This window comes from Pseudophryne corroboree, chromosome 12 (genome assembly GCF_028390025.1).
Source record: "Pseudophryne corroboree isolate aPseCor3 chromosome 12, aPseCor3.hap2, whole genome shotgun sequence".
Lineage (NCBI taxonomy): Eukaryota > Metazoa > Chordata > Amphibia > Anura > Myobatrachidae > Pseudophryne > Pseudophryne corroboree.
Genome location: NC_086455.1, coordinates 5,908,555 through 5,923,944, shown reverse-complemented (window position 1 = coordinate 5,923,944; position 15,390 = coordinate 5,908,555). Strand labels below are relative to the sequence as shown.

The following is a 15,390-nucleotide window of genomic DNA, read 5'->3' as shown; positions in this document are numbered from 1 at the left end:
ACACTCACTCCTGTGCCCCCTCCCCAGTGTCACACTTACTCCTGTGCCCCTTCCCCCTGTGTCACACTCACTCCTGTGCCCCCTCCCCAGTGTCACACTCACTCCTGTGCCCCTTCCCCCTGTGTCACACTCACTCCTGTGCCCCCTCCCCCTGTGTCACACTCACTCCTGTGCCCCCTCCCCAGTGTCACACTCCTGTGCCTCTTCTCCCTGTGTCACACACACTCCTGTGTCCCCCTTCCTTCCTGTGTCACCCTCAATCCTGTGCCCCCTCCCCCTGTGTCACACTCACTCCTGTGCCCCTTCCCCCTGTGTCACACTCACTCCTGTGCCCCTTCCCCCTGTGTCACACTCACTCCTGTGCCCCCTCCCCAGTGTCACACTCATTCCTGTGCCCCCTCCCCAGTGTCACACTCACCCTTGTGTCACACTCACTCCTGTGCCCCCTCCCCAGTGTCACACTCACCCTTGTGTCACACTCACTCCTGTGCCCCCTCCCCAGTGTCACACATTCCTGTGCCCCCTCCCCAGTGTCACACTCACTCCTGTGCCTCTTCTCCCTGTCTCACTCACTCCTGTGTCCCCCTTCCTTCCTGTGTCACCCTCACTCCTGTGCCCCCTCCCCCTGTGTCACACTGATTCCTGTGCCCCCTCCCCCTGTGTCACACTGATTCCTGTGCCCCTTCCCCCTGTGTCACACTCACTACTGTACCCCTTCCCCCTGCGTCACACACTCACTACTGTACCCCTTCCCCTTTGTCACACTCACTCCTGTGCCCACTCCCCTTTGTCACACACACTCCTGTGCCCCCTCCCCTTTGTCACACTCACTCTTGTGCCCCCTCCCCTTTGTCACACTCACTCCTGTGCCCCCTCCCCTTTGTCACACTCACTCCTGTGCCCCCTCCCCTTTGTCACACTCACTCCTGTGCCCCCCTCCACCTGTCACACTCACTCCTGTGCCCCCCTCCACCTGTCACACTCACTCCTGTGCCCCCCTCCACCTGTGTCACACTCATTCCTGTGCCCCCTCCACAGTGTCACTTATTCCTGTGCCTCTTCCCCTGCGTCACACTCACTCCTGTGCCCCCTTTCTTCCTGTGTCACACACATCTGTGCCCCCTCCCCCTGTCTGGATAGAGCTGGTGCACCTGTGCGACTAATAGTGATGTCGCCTTTGTAATCCAGCGTGTGGATAGGGGTGGTATACATTATTATTATTATTATTACCAGTTATGTATATAGCGCGCACACATTCCGCAGCGCTTTACAGAGAATATTTGGCCATTCACATCAGTATACATGTGCACTCATAGTGATGACGGCTATGTAATCCAGCGTGTGGATAGGGCTATTGCAATCACAGAGATGCGCATTTAGTTCGCTGCACATGTTGCGAGTATAATTTCAGATGACTTGCTTGTTTGATAGTTATTCTGTATTGGCTGTTATCAGGAAGCTCTGATTTGTCATATGTAAGTGTTGTGTAGTTTATGGGGTAAAGTAGATGGTATGTGATGTATATAGTGTGGTGTTGTGTAGTTTATGGGGTACAGTAGATGGTATGTGATGTATATAGTGTGGTGATGTGTAGTATATGGGGTACAGTAGATGGTATGTGATGTATATAGTGTGGTGATGTGTAGTATATGGGGTACAGTAGATGGTATGTGATGTATATAATGTGATTTGTGTAGGTGATGTGTAGTGTATGGGGTACAGTAGATGGTATGTGATTTATATAGTGTGGTGATATGTAGTATATGAGGTACAGTAAATGGTATGTGATGTATATAGTGTGGTGATGTGTAGTATATGGGGTACAGTAGATGGTATGTGATGTATATAGTGTGGTGATGTGTAGTGTATGGGGTACAGTAGATGTTATGTGATGTATATAGTGTAGTGATGTGTAGTGTATGGGGTACAGTAAATGGTATGTGATGTATATAGTGTGGTGATGTGTACTATATGGGGTACAGTAGATGGTATGTGATGTATATAGTGTATGGGGTACAGTAGATGGTATGTGATGTATATAGTGTATGGGGTACAGTAGATGGTATGTGATGTATATAGTGTATGGGGTACAGTAGATGGTATGTGATGTATATAGTGTATGGGGTACAGTAGATGGTATGTGATGTATATAGTGTATGGGGTACAGTAGATGGTATGTGATGTATATAGTGTATGGGGTACAGTAGATGGTATGTGATGTATATAGTGTATGGGGTACAGTAGATGGTATGTGATGTATATAGTGTGGTGATGTGTAGTGTATGGGGTACAGTAGATGGTATGTGATGTATATAGTGTGGTGATGTGTAGTGTATGGGGTACAGTAGATGGTATGTGATGTATATAGTGTGGTGATGTGTAGTATATGGGGTACAGTAGATGGTATGTGATTTATATAGTGTGGTGATGTGTAGTGTATGAGGTACAGTAGATGGCATGTGATGTATATAGTGTGGTGATGTGTAGTGTATGGGGTACAGTAGATGGTATGTGATGTATATAGTGTGGTGATGTGTAGTGTATGGGGTACAGTAGATGGTATGTGATGTATATAGTGTGGTGATGTGTAGTGTATGAGGTACAGTAGATGGTATGTGATGTATATAGTGTGGTGATGTGTAGTGTATGGGGTACAGTAGATGGTATGTGATGTATATAGTGTGGTGATGTGTAGTGTATGGGGTACAGTAGATGGTATGTGATGTATATAGTGTGGTGATGTGTAGTATATGGGGTACAGTAGATGGTATGTGATGTATATAATGTGATTTGTGTAGGTGATGTGTAGTGTATGGGGTACAGTAGATGGTATGTTATTTATATAGTGTGGTGATATGTAGTGTATGGGGTACAGTAGATGGTATGTGATGTATATAGTGTGGTGATGTGTAGTGTATGGGGTACAGTAGATGGTATGTGATGTATATAGTGTGGGGATGTGTAGTGTATGGGGTACAGTAGATGGTATGTGATTTATATAGTGTGGTGATGTGTAGTGTATGAGGTACAGTAGATGGCATGTGATGTATATAGTGTGGTGATGTGTAGTGTATGGGGTACAGTAGATGGTATGTGATGTATATAGTGTGGTGATGTGTAGTGTATGGGGTACAGTAGATGGTATGTGATGTATATAGTGTGGTGATGTGTAGTGTATGAGGTACAGTAGATGGTATGTGATGTATATAGTGTGGTGATGTGTAGTGTATGGGGTACAGTAGATGGTATGTGATGTATATAGTGTGGTGATGTGTAGTGTATGGGGTACAGTAGATGGTATGTGATGTATATAGTGTGGTGATGTGTAGTATATGGGGTACAGTAGATGGTATGTGATGTATATAGTGTAGTATATGGGGTACAGTAGATGGTATGTGATGTATATAGTGTGATGTGTGTAGGTGATGTGTAGTGTATGGGGTACAGTAGATGGTATGTGATGTATACAGTATGGTGATATGTAGTGTATGGGGTACAGTAGATGGTATGTGATTTATATAATGTGGTGATATGTAGTGTATGAGGTACAGTAGATGGTATGTGATGTATATAGTGTGGTGATGTGTAGTGTATGGGGTACAGTAGATGGTATGTGATGTATATAGTGTGGTGATGTGTAGTATATGGGGGTACAGTAGATGGTATGTGATGTATATAATGTGATGTGTGTAGGTGATGTGTAGTGTATGGGGTACAGTAGATGGTATGTGATGTATATAGTGTGGTGATGTGTAGTATATAGGGGTACAGTAGATGGTATGTGATGTATATAATGTGATGTGTGTAGGTGATGTGTAGTGCATGGGGTACAGTAGATGGTATGGGATGTGTATAGTGTGGTGATATGTAGTATATGAGGTACAGTAGATGGTATATAATGTATATAGTGTGGTGATGTGTGTAGGGGTTGTGTAGTGTATCGGGTACAGTAGATGGTATGTGATGTGTAGTGTATGGGGTACAGTAGATGGTATGTGATGTATATAGTGTGGTGATGTGTGTAGGGGTTTGTAGTGTATCGGGTACAGTAGATGGTATGTGGTGTATATCGTGATGTGTGTAGGGGTTGTGTAGTGTATGGGGTACAGTAGATGGTATGTGATGTATATAGTGTGGTGATGTGTAGTGTATGGGGTACAGTAGATGGTATGTGATGTATATAGTGTGGTAATGTGTAGTGTATGGGGTACAGTAGATGGTATGTGATGTATATAGTGTGGTGATGTGTAGTGTATGGGGTACAGTAGATGGTATGTGATGTATATAGTGTGGTGATGTGTAGTATATGGGGTACAGTAGATGGTATGTGATGTATATAGTGTATGGGGTACAGTAGATGGTATGTGATGTATATAGTGTATGGGGTACAGTAGATGGTATGTGATGTATATAGTGTATGGGGTACAGTAGATGGTATGTGATGTATATAGTGTGGTGATGTGTAGTATATGGGGGTACAGTAGATGGTATGTGATGTATATAGTGTGGTGATGTGTAGTGTATGGGGTACAGTTGATGGTATGTGATGTATATAGTGTGGTGATGTGTAGTGTATGGGGTACAGTAGATGGTATGTGATGTATATAGTGTGGTGATGTGTAGTGTATGGGGTACAGTAGATGGTATGTGATGTATATAGTGTGGTGGTGTGTAGTGTATGGGGTACAGTAGATGGTATGTGATGTATATAGTGTGGTGATGTGTAGTGTATGAGGTACAGTAGATGGTATGTGATGTATATAGTGTGGTGGTGTGTAGTGTATGAGGTACAGTAGATGGTATGTGATGTATATAGTGTGGTGATGTGTAGTTTATGGGGTACAGTAGATGGTATGTGATGTATATAGTGTGGTGATGTGTGTAGGTTATGTGTAGTGTATGGGGTACAGTAGATGGTATGTGATGTATATAGTGTGGTGATGTGTAGTGTATGGGGTACAGTAGATGGTATGTGATATATATAGTGTGGTGATGTGTAGTGTATGGGGTACAGTAGATGGTATGTGATATATATAGTGTGGTGATGTGTAGTGTATGGGGTACAGTAGATGGTATGTGATGTATATAGTGTGGTTATGTGTAGTGTATGGGGTACAGTAGATGGTATGTGATGTATACAGTGTGGTGATATGTAGTGTATGGGGTACAGTAGATGGTATGTGATTTATATAGTGTGGTGATATGTAGTGTATGGGGTACAGTAGATGGTATGTGATGTATATAGTGTGGTGATGTGTAGTGTATGGGGTACAGTAGATGGTATGTGATGTATATAGTGTGGTGATGTGTAGTGTATGGGGTACAGTAGATGGTATGTGATGTATATAGTGTGGTGATGTGTAGTGTATGGGGTACAGTAGATGGTATGTGATGTATATAGTGTGGTGATGTGTAGTGTATGGGGTACAGTAGATGGTATGTGATGTATATAGTGTGGTGATGTGTAGTGTATGGGGTACAGTAGATGGTATGTGATTTATATAGTGTGGTGATGTGTAGTGTATGGGGTACAGTAGATGGTATGTGATGTATATAGTGTATGGGGTACAGTAGATGGTATGTAATGTATATAGTGTGGTGATGTGTAGTGTATGGGGTACAGTAGATGGTATGTGATGTAAATAGTGTGGTGATGTGTAGTGTATGGGGTACAGTAGATGGTATGTGATGTATATAGTGTGGTGATGTGTAGTGTATGGGGTACAGTAGATGGTATGTGATGTATATAGTGTATGGGGTACAGTAGATGGTATGTGATTTATATAGTGTGGTGATATGTAGTATATGGGGTACAGTAGATGGTATGTGATGTATATAGTGTGGTGATGTATATAGTGTATGGGGTACAGTAGATGGTATGTGATGTATATAGTGTGGTGATGTGTAGTGTATGGGGTACAGTAGATGGTATGTGATGTATATAGTGTGGTGATGTGTAGTGTATGGGGTACAGTAGATGGTATGTGATGTGTAGTGTATGGGGTACAGTAGATGGTATGTGATGTATATAGTGTGGTGATGTGTAGTGTATGGGGTACAGTAGATGGTATGTGATGTATATAGTGTAGTGTATGGGGTACAGTAGATGGTATGTGATGTATATAGTGTGGTGATGTGTGTAGGTGTTGTGTAGTGTATGGGGTACAGTAGATGGTATGTGATGTATATAGTGTGGTGATGTGTAGTGTATGGGGTACAGTAGATGGTATGTGATGTATATAGTGTGGTGATGTGTAGTGTATGGGGTATAGTAGATGGTATGTGATGTATATAGTGTGGTGATGTGTAGTGTATGGGGTACAGTAGATGGTATGTGATGTATATAGTGTATGGGGTACAGTAGATGGTATGTTATGTATATAGTGTGGTGATGTGTAGTGTATGGGGTACAGTAGATGGTATGTGATGTATATAGTGTGGTGATGTGTAGTGTATGGGGTACAGTAGATGGTATGTGATGTATATAGTGTGGGGATGTGTAGTGTATGGGGTACAGTAGATGGTATGTGATGTATATAGTGTGGGGATGTGTAGTGTATGGGGTACAGTAGATGGTATGTTATGTATATAGTGTGGTGATGTGTAGTGTATGGGGTACAGTAGATGGTATGTGATGTATATAGTGTATGGGGTACAGTAGATGGTATGTGATGTATATAGTGTGGTGATGTGTAGTGTATGGGGTACAGTAGATGGTATGTGATGTATATAGTGTGGTGATGTGTAGTGTATGGGGTACAGTAGATGGTATGTGATGTATATAGTGTGGTGATGTGTAGTGTATGGGGTACAGTAGATGGTATGTGATGTATATAGTGTGGTGATGTGTAGTGTATGGGGTACAGTAGATGGTATGTGATGTATATAGTGTGGTGATGTGTAGTGTATGGGGTACAGTAGATGGTATGTGATGTATATAGTGTGGTGATGTGTAGTGTATGGGGTACAGTAGATGGTATGTGATGTATATAGTGTGGTGATGTGTAGTGTATGGGGTACAGTAGATGGTATGTGATGTATATAGTGTATGGGGTACAGTAGATGGTATGTGATGTATATAGTGTATGGGGTACAGTAGATGGTATGTGATGTATATAGTGTATGGGGTACAGTAGATGGTATGTGATGTATATAGTGTATGGGGTACAGTAGATGGTATGTGATGTATATAGTGTATGGGGTACAGTAGATGGTATGTGATTTATATAGTGTGGTGATATGTAGTATATGGGGTACAGTAGATGGTATGTATTGTATATAGTGTGGTGATGTATATAGTGTATGGGGTACAGTAGATGGTATGTGATGTATATAGTGTGGTGATGTGTAGTGTATGGGGTACAGTAGATGGTATGTGATGTATATAGTGTATGGGGTACAGTAGATGGTATGTGATTTATATAGTGTGGTGATATGTAGTATATGGGGTACAGTAGATGGTATGTATTGTATATAGTGTGGTGATGTATATAGTGTATGGGGTACAGTAGATGGTATGTGATGTATATAGTGTGGTGATATGTAGTGTATGGGGTACAGTAGATGGTATGTGATGTATATAGTGTGGTGATATGTAGTGTATGGGGTACAGTAGATGGTATGTGATGTATATAGTGTGGTGATGTGTAGTGTATGGGGTACAGTAGATGGTATGTGATGTATATAGTGTGGTGATGTGTAGTGTATGGGGTACAGTAGATGGTATGTGATGTATATAGTGTGGTGATGTGTAGTGTATGGGGTACAGTAGATGGTATGTGATGTATATAGTGTGGTGATGTGTAGTGTATGGGGTACAGTAGATGGTATGTGATGTATATAGTGTGGTGATGTGTAGTGTATGGGGTACAGTAGATGGTATGTGATGTATATAGTGTGGTGATGTGTAGTATATGGGGTACAGTAGATGGTATGTGATGTATATAGTGTAGTATATGGGGTACAGTAGATGGTATGTGATGTATATAGTGTGATGTGTGTAGGTGATGTGTAGTGTATGGGGTACAGTAGATGGTATGTGATGTATACAGTATGGTGATATGTAGTGTATGGGGTACAGTAGATGGTATGTGATTTATATAATGTGGTGATATGTAGTGTATGAGGTACAGTAGATGGTATGTGATGTATATAGTGTGGTGATGTGTAGTGTATGGGGTACAGTAGATGGTATGTGATGTATATAGTGTGGTGATGTGTAGTATATGGGGGTACAGTAGATGGTATGTGATGTATATAATGTGATGTGTGTAGGTGATGTGTAGTGTATGGGGTACAGTAGATGGTATGTGATGTATATAGTGTGGTGATGTGTAGTATATAGGGGTACAGTAGATGGTATGTGATGTATATAATGTGATGTGTGTAGGTGATGTGTAGTGCATGGGGTACAGTATATGGTATGGGATGTGTATAGTGTGGTGATATGTAGTATATGAGGTACAGTAGATGGTATATAATGTATATAGTGTGGTGATGTGTGTAGGGGTTGTGTAGTGTATCGGGTACAGTAGATGGTATGTGATGTGTAGTGTATGGGGTACAGTAGATGGTATGTGATGTATATAGTGTGGTGATGTGTGTAGTGTATCGGGTACAGTAGATGGTATGTGATGTGTAGTGTATGGGGTACAGTAGATGGTATGTGATGTATATAGTGTGGTGATGTGTGTAGTGTATCGGGTACAGTAGATGGTATGTGATGTGTAGTGTATGGGGTACAGTAGATGGTATGTGATGTATATAGTGTGGTGATGTGTGTAGGGGTTTGTAGTGTATCGGGTACAGTAGATGGTATGTGGTGTATATCGTGATGTGTGTAGGGGTTGTGTAGTGTATGGGGTACAGTAGATGGTATGTGATGTATATAGTGTGGTGATGTGTAGTGTATGGGGTACAGTAGATGGTATGTGATGTATATAGTGTGGTAATGTGTAGTGTATGGGGTACAGTAGATGGTATGTGATGTATATAGTGTGGTGATGTGTAGTGTATGGGGTACAGTAGATGGTATGTGATGTATATAGTGTGGTGATGTGTAGTATATGGGGTACAGTAGATGTATGTGATGTATATAGTGTATGGGGTACAGTAGATGGTATGTGATGTATATAGTGTATGGGGTACAGTAGATGGTATGTGATGTATATAGTGTATGGGGTACAGTAGATGGTATGTGATGTATATAGTGTGGTGATGTGTAGTATATGGGGGTACAGTAGATGGTATGTGATGTATATAGTGTGGTGATGTGTAGTGTATGGGGTACAGTAGATGGTATGTGATGTATATAGTGTGGTGATGTGTAGTGTATGGGGTACAGTAGATGGTATGTGATGTATATAGTGTGGTGATGTGTAGTGTATGGGGTACAGTAGATGGTATGTGATGTATATAGTGTGGTGGTGTGTAGTGTATGGGGTACAGTAGATGGTATGTGATGTATATAGTGTGGTGATGTGTAGTGTATGAGGTACAGTAGATGGTATGTGATGTATATAGTGTGGTGGTGTGTAGTGTATGAGGTACAGTAGATGGTATGTGATGTATATAGTGTGGTGATGTGTAGTTTATGGGGTACAGTAGATGGTATGTGATGTATATAGTGTGGTGATGTGTGTAGGTTATGTGTAGTGTATGGGGTACAGTAGATGGTATGTGATGTATATAGTGTGGTGATGTGTAGTGTATGGGGTACAGTAGATGGTATGTGATATATATAGTGTGGTGATGTGTAGTGTATGGGGTACAGTAGATGGTATGTGATGTATATAGTGTGGTTATGTGTAGTGTATGGGGTACAGTAGATGGTATGTGATGTATACAGTGTGGTGATATGTAGTGTATGGGGTACAGTAGATGGTATGTGATTTATATAGTGTGGTGATATGTAGTGTATGGGGTACAGTAGATGGTATGTGATGTATATAGTGTGGTGATGTGTAGTGTATGGGGTACAGTAGATGGTATGTGATGTATATAGTGTGGTGATGTGTAGTGTATGGGGTACAGTAGATGGTATGTGATGTATATAGTGTGGTGATGTGTAGTGTATGGGGTACAGTAGATGGTATGTGATGTATATAGTGTGGTGATGTGTAGTGTATGGGGTACAGTAGATGGTATGTGATGTATATAGTGTGGTGATGTGTAGTGTATGGGGTACAGTAGATGGTATGTGATTTATATAGTGTGGTGATGTGTAGTGTATGGGGTACAGTAGATGGTATGTGATGTATATAGTGTATGGGGTACAGTAGATGGTATGTAATGTATATAGTGTGGTGATGTGTAGTGTATGGGGTACAGTAGATGGTATGTGATGTAAATAGTGTGGTGATGTGTAGTGTATGGGGTACAGTAGATGGTATGTGATGTATATAGTGTGGTGATGTGTAGTGTATGGGGTACAGTAGATGGTATGTGATGTATATAGTGTATGGGGTACAGTAGATGGTATGTGATTTATATAGTGTGGTGATATGTAGTATATGGGGTACAGTAGATGGTATGTGATGTATATAGTGTGGTGATGTATATAGTGTATGGGGTACAGTAGATGGTATGTGATGTATATAGTGTGGTGATGTGTAGTGTATGGGGTACAGTAGATGGTATGTGATGTATATAGTGTGGTGATGTGTAGTGTATGGGGTACAGTAGATGGTATGTGATGTGTAGTGTATGGGGTACAGTAGATGGTATGTGATGTATATAGTGTGGTGATGTGTAGTGTATGGGGTACAGTAGATGGTATGTGATGTGTAGTGTATGGGGTACAGTAGATGGTATGTGATGTATATAGTGTAGTGTATGGGGTACAGTAGATGGTATGTGATGTATATAGTGTGGTGATGTGTGTAGGTGTTGTGTAGTGTATGGGGTACAGTAGATGGTATGTGATGTATATAGTGTGGTGATATGTAGTGTATGGGGTACAGTAGATGGTATGTGATTTGTATAGTGTGGTGATATGTAGTGTATGGGGTACAGTAGATGGTATGTGATGTATATAGTGTGGTGATGTATATAGTGTATGGGGTACAGTAGATGGTATGTGATGTATATAGTGTGGTGATGTGTAGTGTATGGGGTACAGTAGATGGTATGTGATGTATATAGTGTGGTGATGTGTAGTGTATGGGGTACAGTAGATGGTATGTGATGTATATAGTGTGGTGATGTGTAGTGTATGGGGTACAGTAGATGGTATGTGATGTATATAGTGTGGGGATATGTAGTGTATGGGGTACAGTAGATGGTATGTGATGTATATAGTGTATGGGGTACAGTAGATGGTATGTGATGTATATAGTGTGGTGATGTGTAGTGTATGGGGTACAGTAGATGGTATGTGATGTATATAGTGTATGGGGTACAGTAGATGGTATGTGATGTATATAGTGTGGTGATGTGTAGTGTATGGGGTACAGTAGATGGTATGTGATGTATATAGTGTATGGGGTACAGTAGATGGTATGTGATGTATATAGTGTGGTGATGTGTAGTGTATGGGGTACAGTAGATGGTATGTGATGTATATAGTGTATGGGGTACAGTAGATGGTATGTGATGTATATAGTGTGGTGATGTGTAGTGTATGGGGTACAGTAGATGGTATGTGATGTATATAGTGTTGGGATGTGTAGTGTATGGGGTACAGTAGATGGTATGTGATGTATATAGTGTATGGGGTACAGTAGATGGTATGTAATGTATATAGTGTGGTGATGTGTAGTGTATGGGGTACAGTAGATGGTATGTGATGTAAATAGTGTGGTGATGTGTAGTGTATGGGGTACAGTAGATGGTATGTGATGTATATAGTGTGGTGATGTGTAGTGTATGGGGTACAGTAGATGGTATGTGATGTATATAGTGTGGTGATGTGTAGTGTATGGGGTACAGTAGATGGTATGTGATGTATATAGTGTGGTGATGTGTAGTGTATGGGGTACAGTAGATGGTATGTGATGTATATAGTGTGGTGATGTGTAGTGTATGGGGTACAGTAGATGGTATGTGATGTATATAGTGTGGGGATGTGTAGTGTATGGGGTACAGTAGATGGTATGTGATGTATATAGTGTGGTGATGTGTAGTGTATGGGGTACAGTAGATGGTATGTGATGTATATAGTGTATGGGGTACAGTAGATGGTATGTGATGTATATAGTGTGGTGATGTGTAGTGTATGGGGTACAGTAGATGGTATGTGATGTATATAGTGTATGGGGTACAGTAGATGGTATGTGATGTATATAGTGTGGTGATGTGTAGTGTATGGGGTATAGTAGATGGTATGTGATGTATATAGTGTGGTGATGTGTAGTGTATGGGGTACAGTAGATGGTATGTGATGTATATAGTGTATGGGGTACAGTAGATGGTATGTTATGTATATAGTGTGGTGATGTGTAGTGTATGGGGTACAGTAGATGGTATGTGATGTATATAGTGTGGTGATGTGTAGTGTATGGGGTACAGTAGATGGTATGTGATGTATATAGTGTGGGGATGTGTAGTGTATGGGGTACAGTAGATGGTATGTGATGTATATAGTGTGGGGATGTGTAGTGTAAGGGGTACAGTAGATGGTATGTGATGTATATAGTGTGGTGATGTGTAGTGTATGGGGTACAGTAGATGGTATGTGATGTATATAGTGTATGGGGTACAGTAGATGGTATGTGATGTATATAGTGTGGTGATGTGTAGTGTATGGGGTACAGTAGATGGTATGTGATGTATATAGTGTGGTGAAGTGTAGTGTATGGGGTACAGTAGATGGTATGTGATGTATATAGTGTGGTGATGTGTAGTGTATGGGGTACAGTAGATGGTATGTGATGTATATAGTGTGGTGATGTGTAGTGTATGGGGTACAGTAGATGGTATGTGATGTATATAGTGTGGTGATGTGTAGTGTATGGGGTACAGTAGATGGTATGTGATGTATATAGTGTGGTGATGTGTAGTGTATGGGGTACAGTAGATGGTATGTGATGTATATAGTGTGGTGATGTGTAGTGTATGGGGTACAGTAGATGGTATGTGATGTATATAGTGTGGTGATGTGTAGTGTATGGGGTACAGTAGATGGTATGTGATGTATATAGTGTGGTGATGTGTAGTGTATGGGGTACAGTAGATGGTATGTGATGTATATAGTGTATGGGGTACAGTAGATGGTATGTGATGTATATAGTGTATGGGGTACAGTAGATGGTATGTGATGTATATAATGTATGGGGTACAGTAGATGGTATGTGATGTATATAGTGTATGGGGTACAGTAGATGGTATGTGATGTATATAGTGTATGGGGTACAGTAGATGGTATGTGATGTATATAGTGTGGTGATGTGTAGTGTATGGGGTACAGTAGATGGTATGTGATGTATATAGTGTATGGGGTACAGTAGATGGTATGTGATGTATATAGTGTATGGGGTACAGTAGATGGTATGTGATGTATATAGTGTGGTGATGTGTAGTGTATAGGGTACAGTAGATGGTATGTGATGTATATAGTGTATGGGGTACAGTAGATGGTATGTGATGTATATAGTGTATGGGGTACAGTAGATGGTATGTGATGTATATAGTGTATGGGGTACAGTAGATGGTATGTGATGTATATAGTGTATGGGGTACAGTAGATGGTATGTGATGTATATAGTGTATGGGGTACAGTAGATGGTATGTGATGTATATAGTGTATGGGGTACAGTAGATGGTATGTGATGTATATAGTGTATGGGGTACAGTAGATGGTATGTGATGTATATAGTGTGGTGATGTGTAGTGTATGGGGTACAGTAGATGGTATGTGATGTATATAGTGTGGTGATGTGTAGTGTATGGGGTACAGTAGATGGTATGTGATGTATATAGTGTATGGGGTACAGTAGATGGTATGTGATGTATATAGTGTATGGGGTACAGTAGATGGTATGTGATGTATATAGTGTATGGGGTACAGTAGATGGTATGTGATGTATACAGTGTATGGGGTACAGTAGATGGTATGTGATGTATACAGTGTATGGGGTACAGTAGATGGTATGTGATGTATATAGTGTATGGGGTACAGTAGATGGTATGTGATGTATATAGTGTATGGGGTACAGTAGATGGTATGTGATGTATATAGTGTATGGGGTACAGTAGATGGTATGTGATGTATATAGTGTATGGGGTACAGTAGATGGTATGTGATGTATATAGTGTATGGGGTACAGTAGATGGTATGTGATGTATATAGTGTATGGGGTACAGTAGATGGTATGTGATGTATATAGTGTATGGGGTACAGTAGATGGTATGTGATGTATATAGTGTATGGGGTACAGTAGATGGTATGTGATGTATATAGTGTATGGGGTACAGTAGATGGTATGTGATGTATATAGTGTATGGGGTACAGTAGATGGTATGTGATGTATATAGTGTATGGGGTACAGTAGATGGTATGTGATGTATATAGTGTATGGGGTACAGTAGATGGTATGTGATGTATACAGTGTATGGGGTACAGTAGATGGTATGTGATGTATACAGTGTATGGGGTACAGTAGATGGTATGTGATGTATAGAGTGTATGGGGTACAGTAGATGGTATGTGATGTATAGAGTGTATGGGGTACAGTAGATGGTATGTGATGTATAGAGTGTATGGGGTACAGTAGATGGTATGTGATGTATAGAGTGTATGGGGTACAGTAGATGGTATGTGATGTATAGAGTGTATGGGGTACAGTAGATGGTATGTGATGTATAGAGTGTATGGGGTACAGTAGATGGTATGTGATGTATAGAGTGTATGGGGTACAGTAGATGGTATGTGATGTATAGAGTGTATGGGGTACAGTAGATGGTATGTGATGTATAGAGTGTATGGGGTACAGTAGATGGTATGTGATGTATAGAGTGTATGGGGTACAGTAGATGGTATGTGATGTATAGAGTGTATGGGGTACAGTAGATGGTATGTGATGTATAGAGTGTATGGGGTACAGTAGATGGTATGTGATGTATAGAGTGTATGGGGTACAGTAGATGGTATGTGATGTATAGAGTGTATGGGGTACAGTAGATGGTATGTGATGTATAGAGTGTATGGGGTACAGTAGATGGTATGTGATGTATAGAGTGTATGGGGTACAGTAGATGGTATGTGATGTATAGAGTGTATGGGGTACAGTAGATGGTATGTGATGGATCTGTGTTTGTTTTCTCCCAGGTGGGCGGAGTCCTCGCTAGCGCAGGAACAGAAGCACCAGGGTGAGTGCTACATGTGCAGCCCATGTAACTAGTTATAGATCATAGGTGCCACTATGTGTAACATGGGTGATGTGATATATTACA

General features: G+C 41.0%; 2 protein-coding genes across 5 annotated transcripts in view; one reads left to right on the top strand and one right to left on the bottom strand.

Annotated features, from left to right (window-relative positions):
- JTB (jumping translocation breakpoint) overlaps positions 1-15,390 on the top strand; it is a 164,558-nt gene that overhangs the window by 296 nt on the left and 148,872 nt on the right. For all 4 annotated transcript variants that reach the window (XM_063946762.1, XM_063946760.1, XM_063946761.1 and 1 more), the window contains exon 2: positions 15,266-15,306. In XM_063946762.1, coding sequence (XP_063802832.1) covers positions 15,266-15,306 — 41 coding nt within the window. The remainder of the gene's footprint in view (positions 1-15,265; positions 15,307-15,390) is intronic.
- RPS27 (ribosomal protein S27) overlaps positions 1-15,390 on the bottom strand; it is a 59,229-nt gene that overhangs the window by 31,060 nt on the left and 12,779 nt on the right. The gene's annotated exons all lie outside the window — the stretch shown is intronic.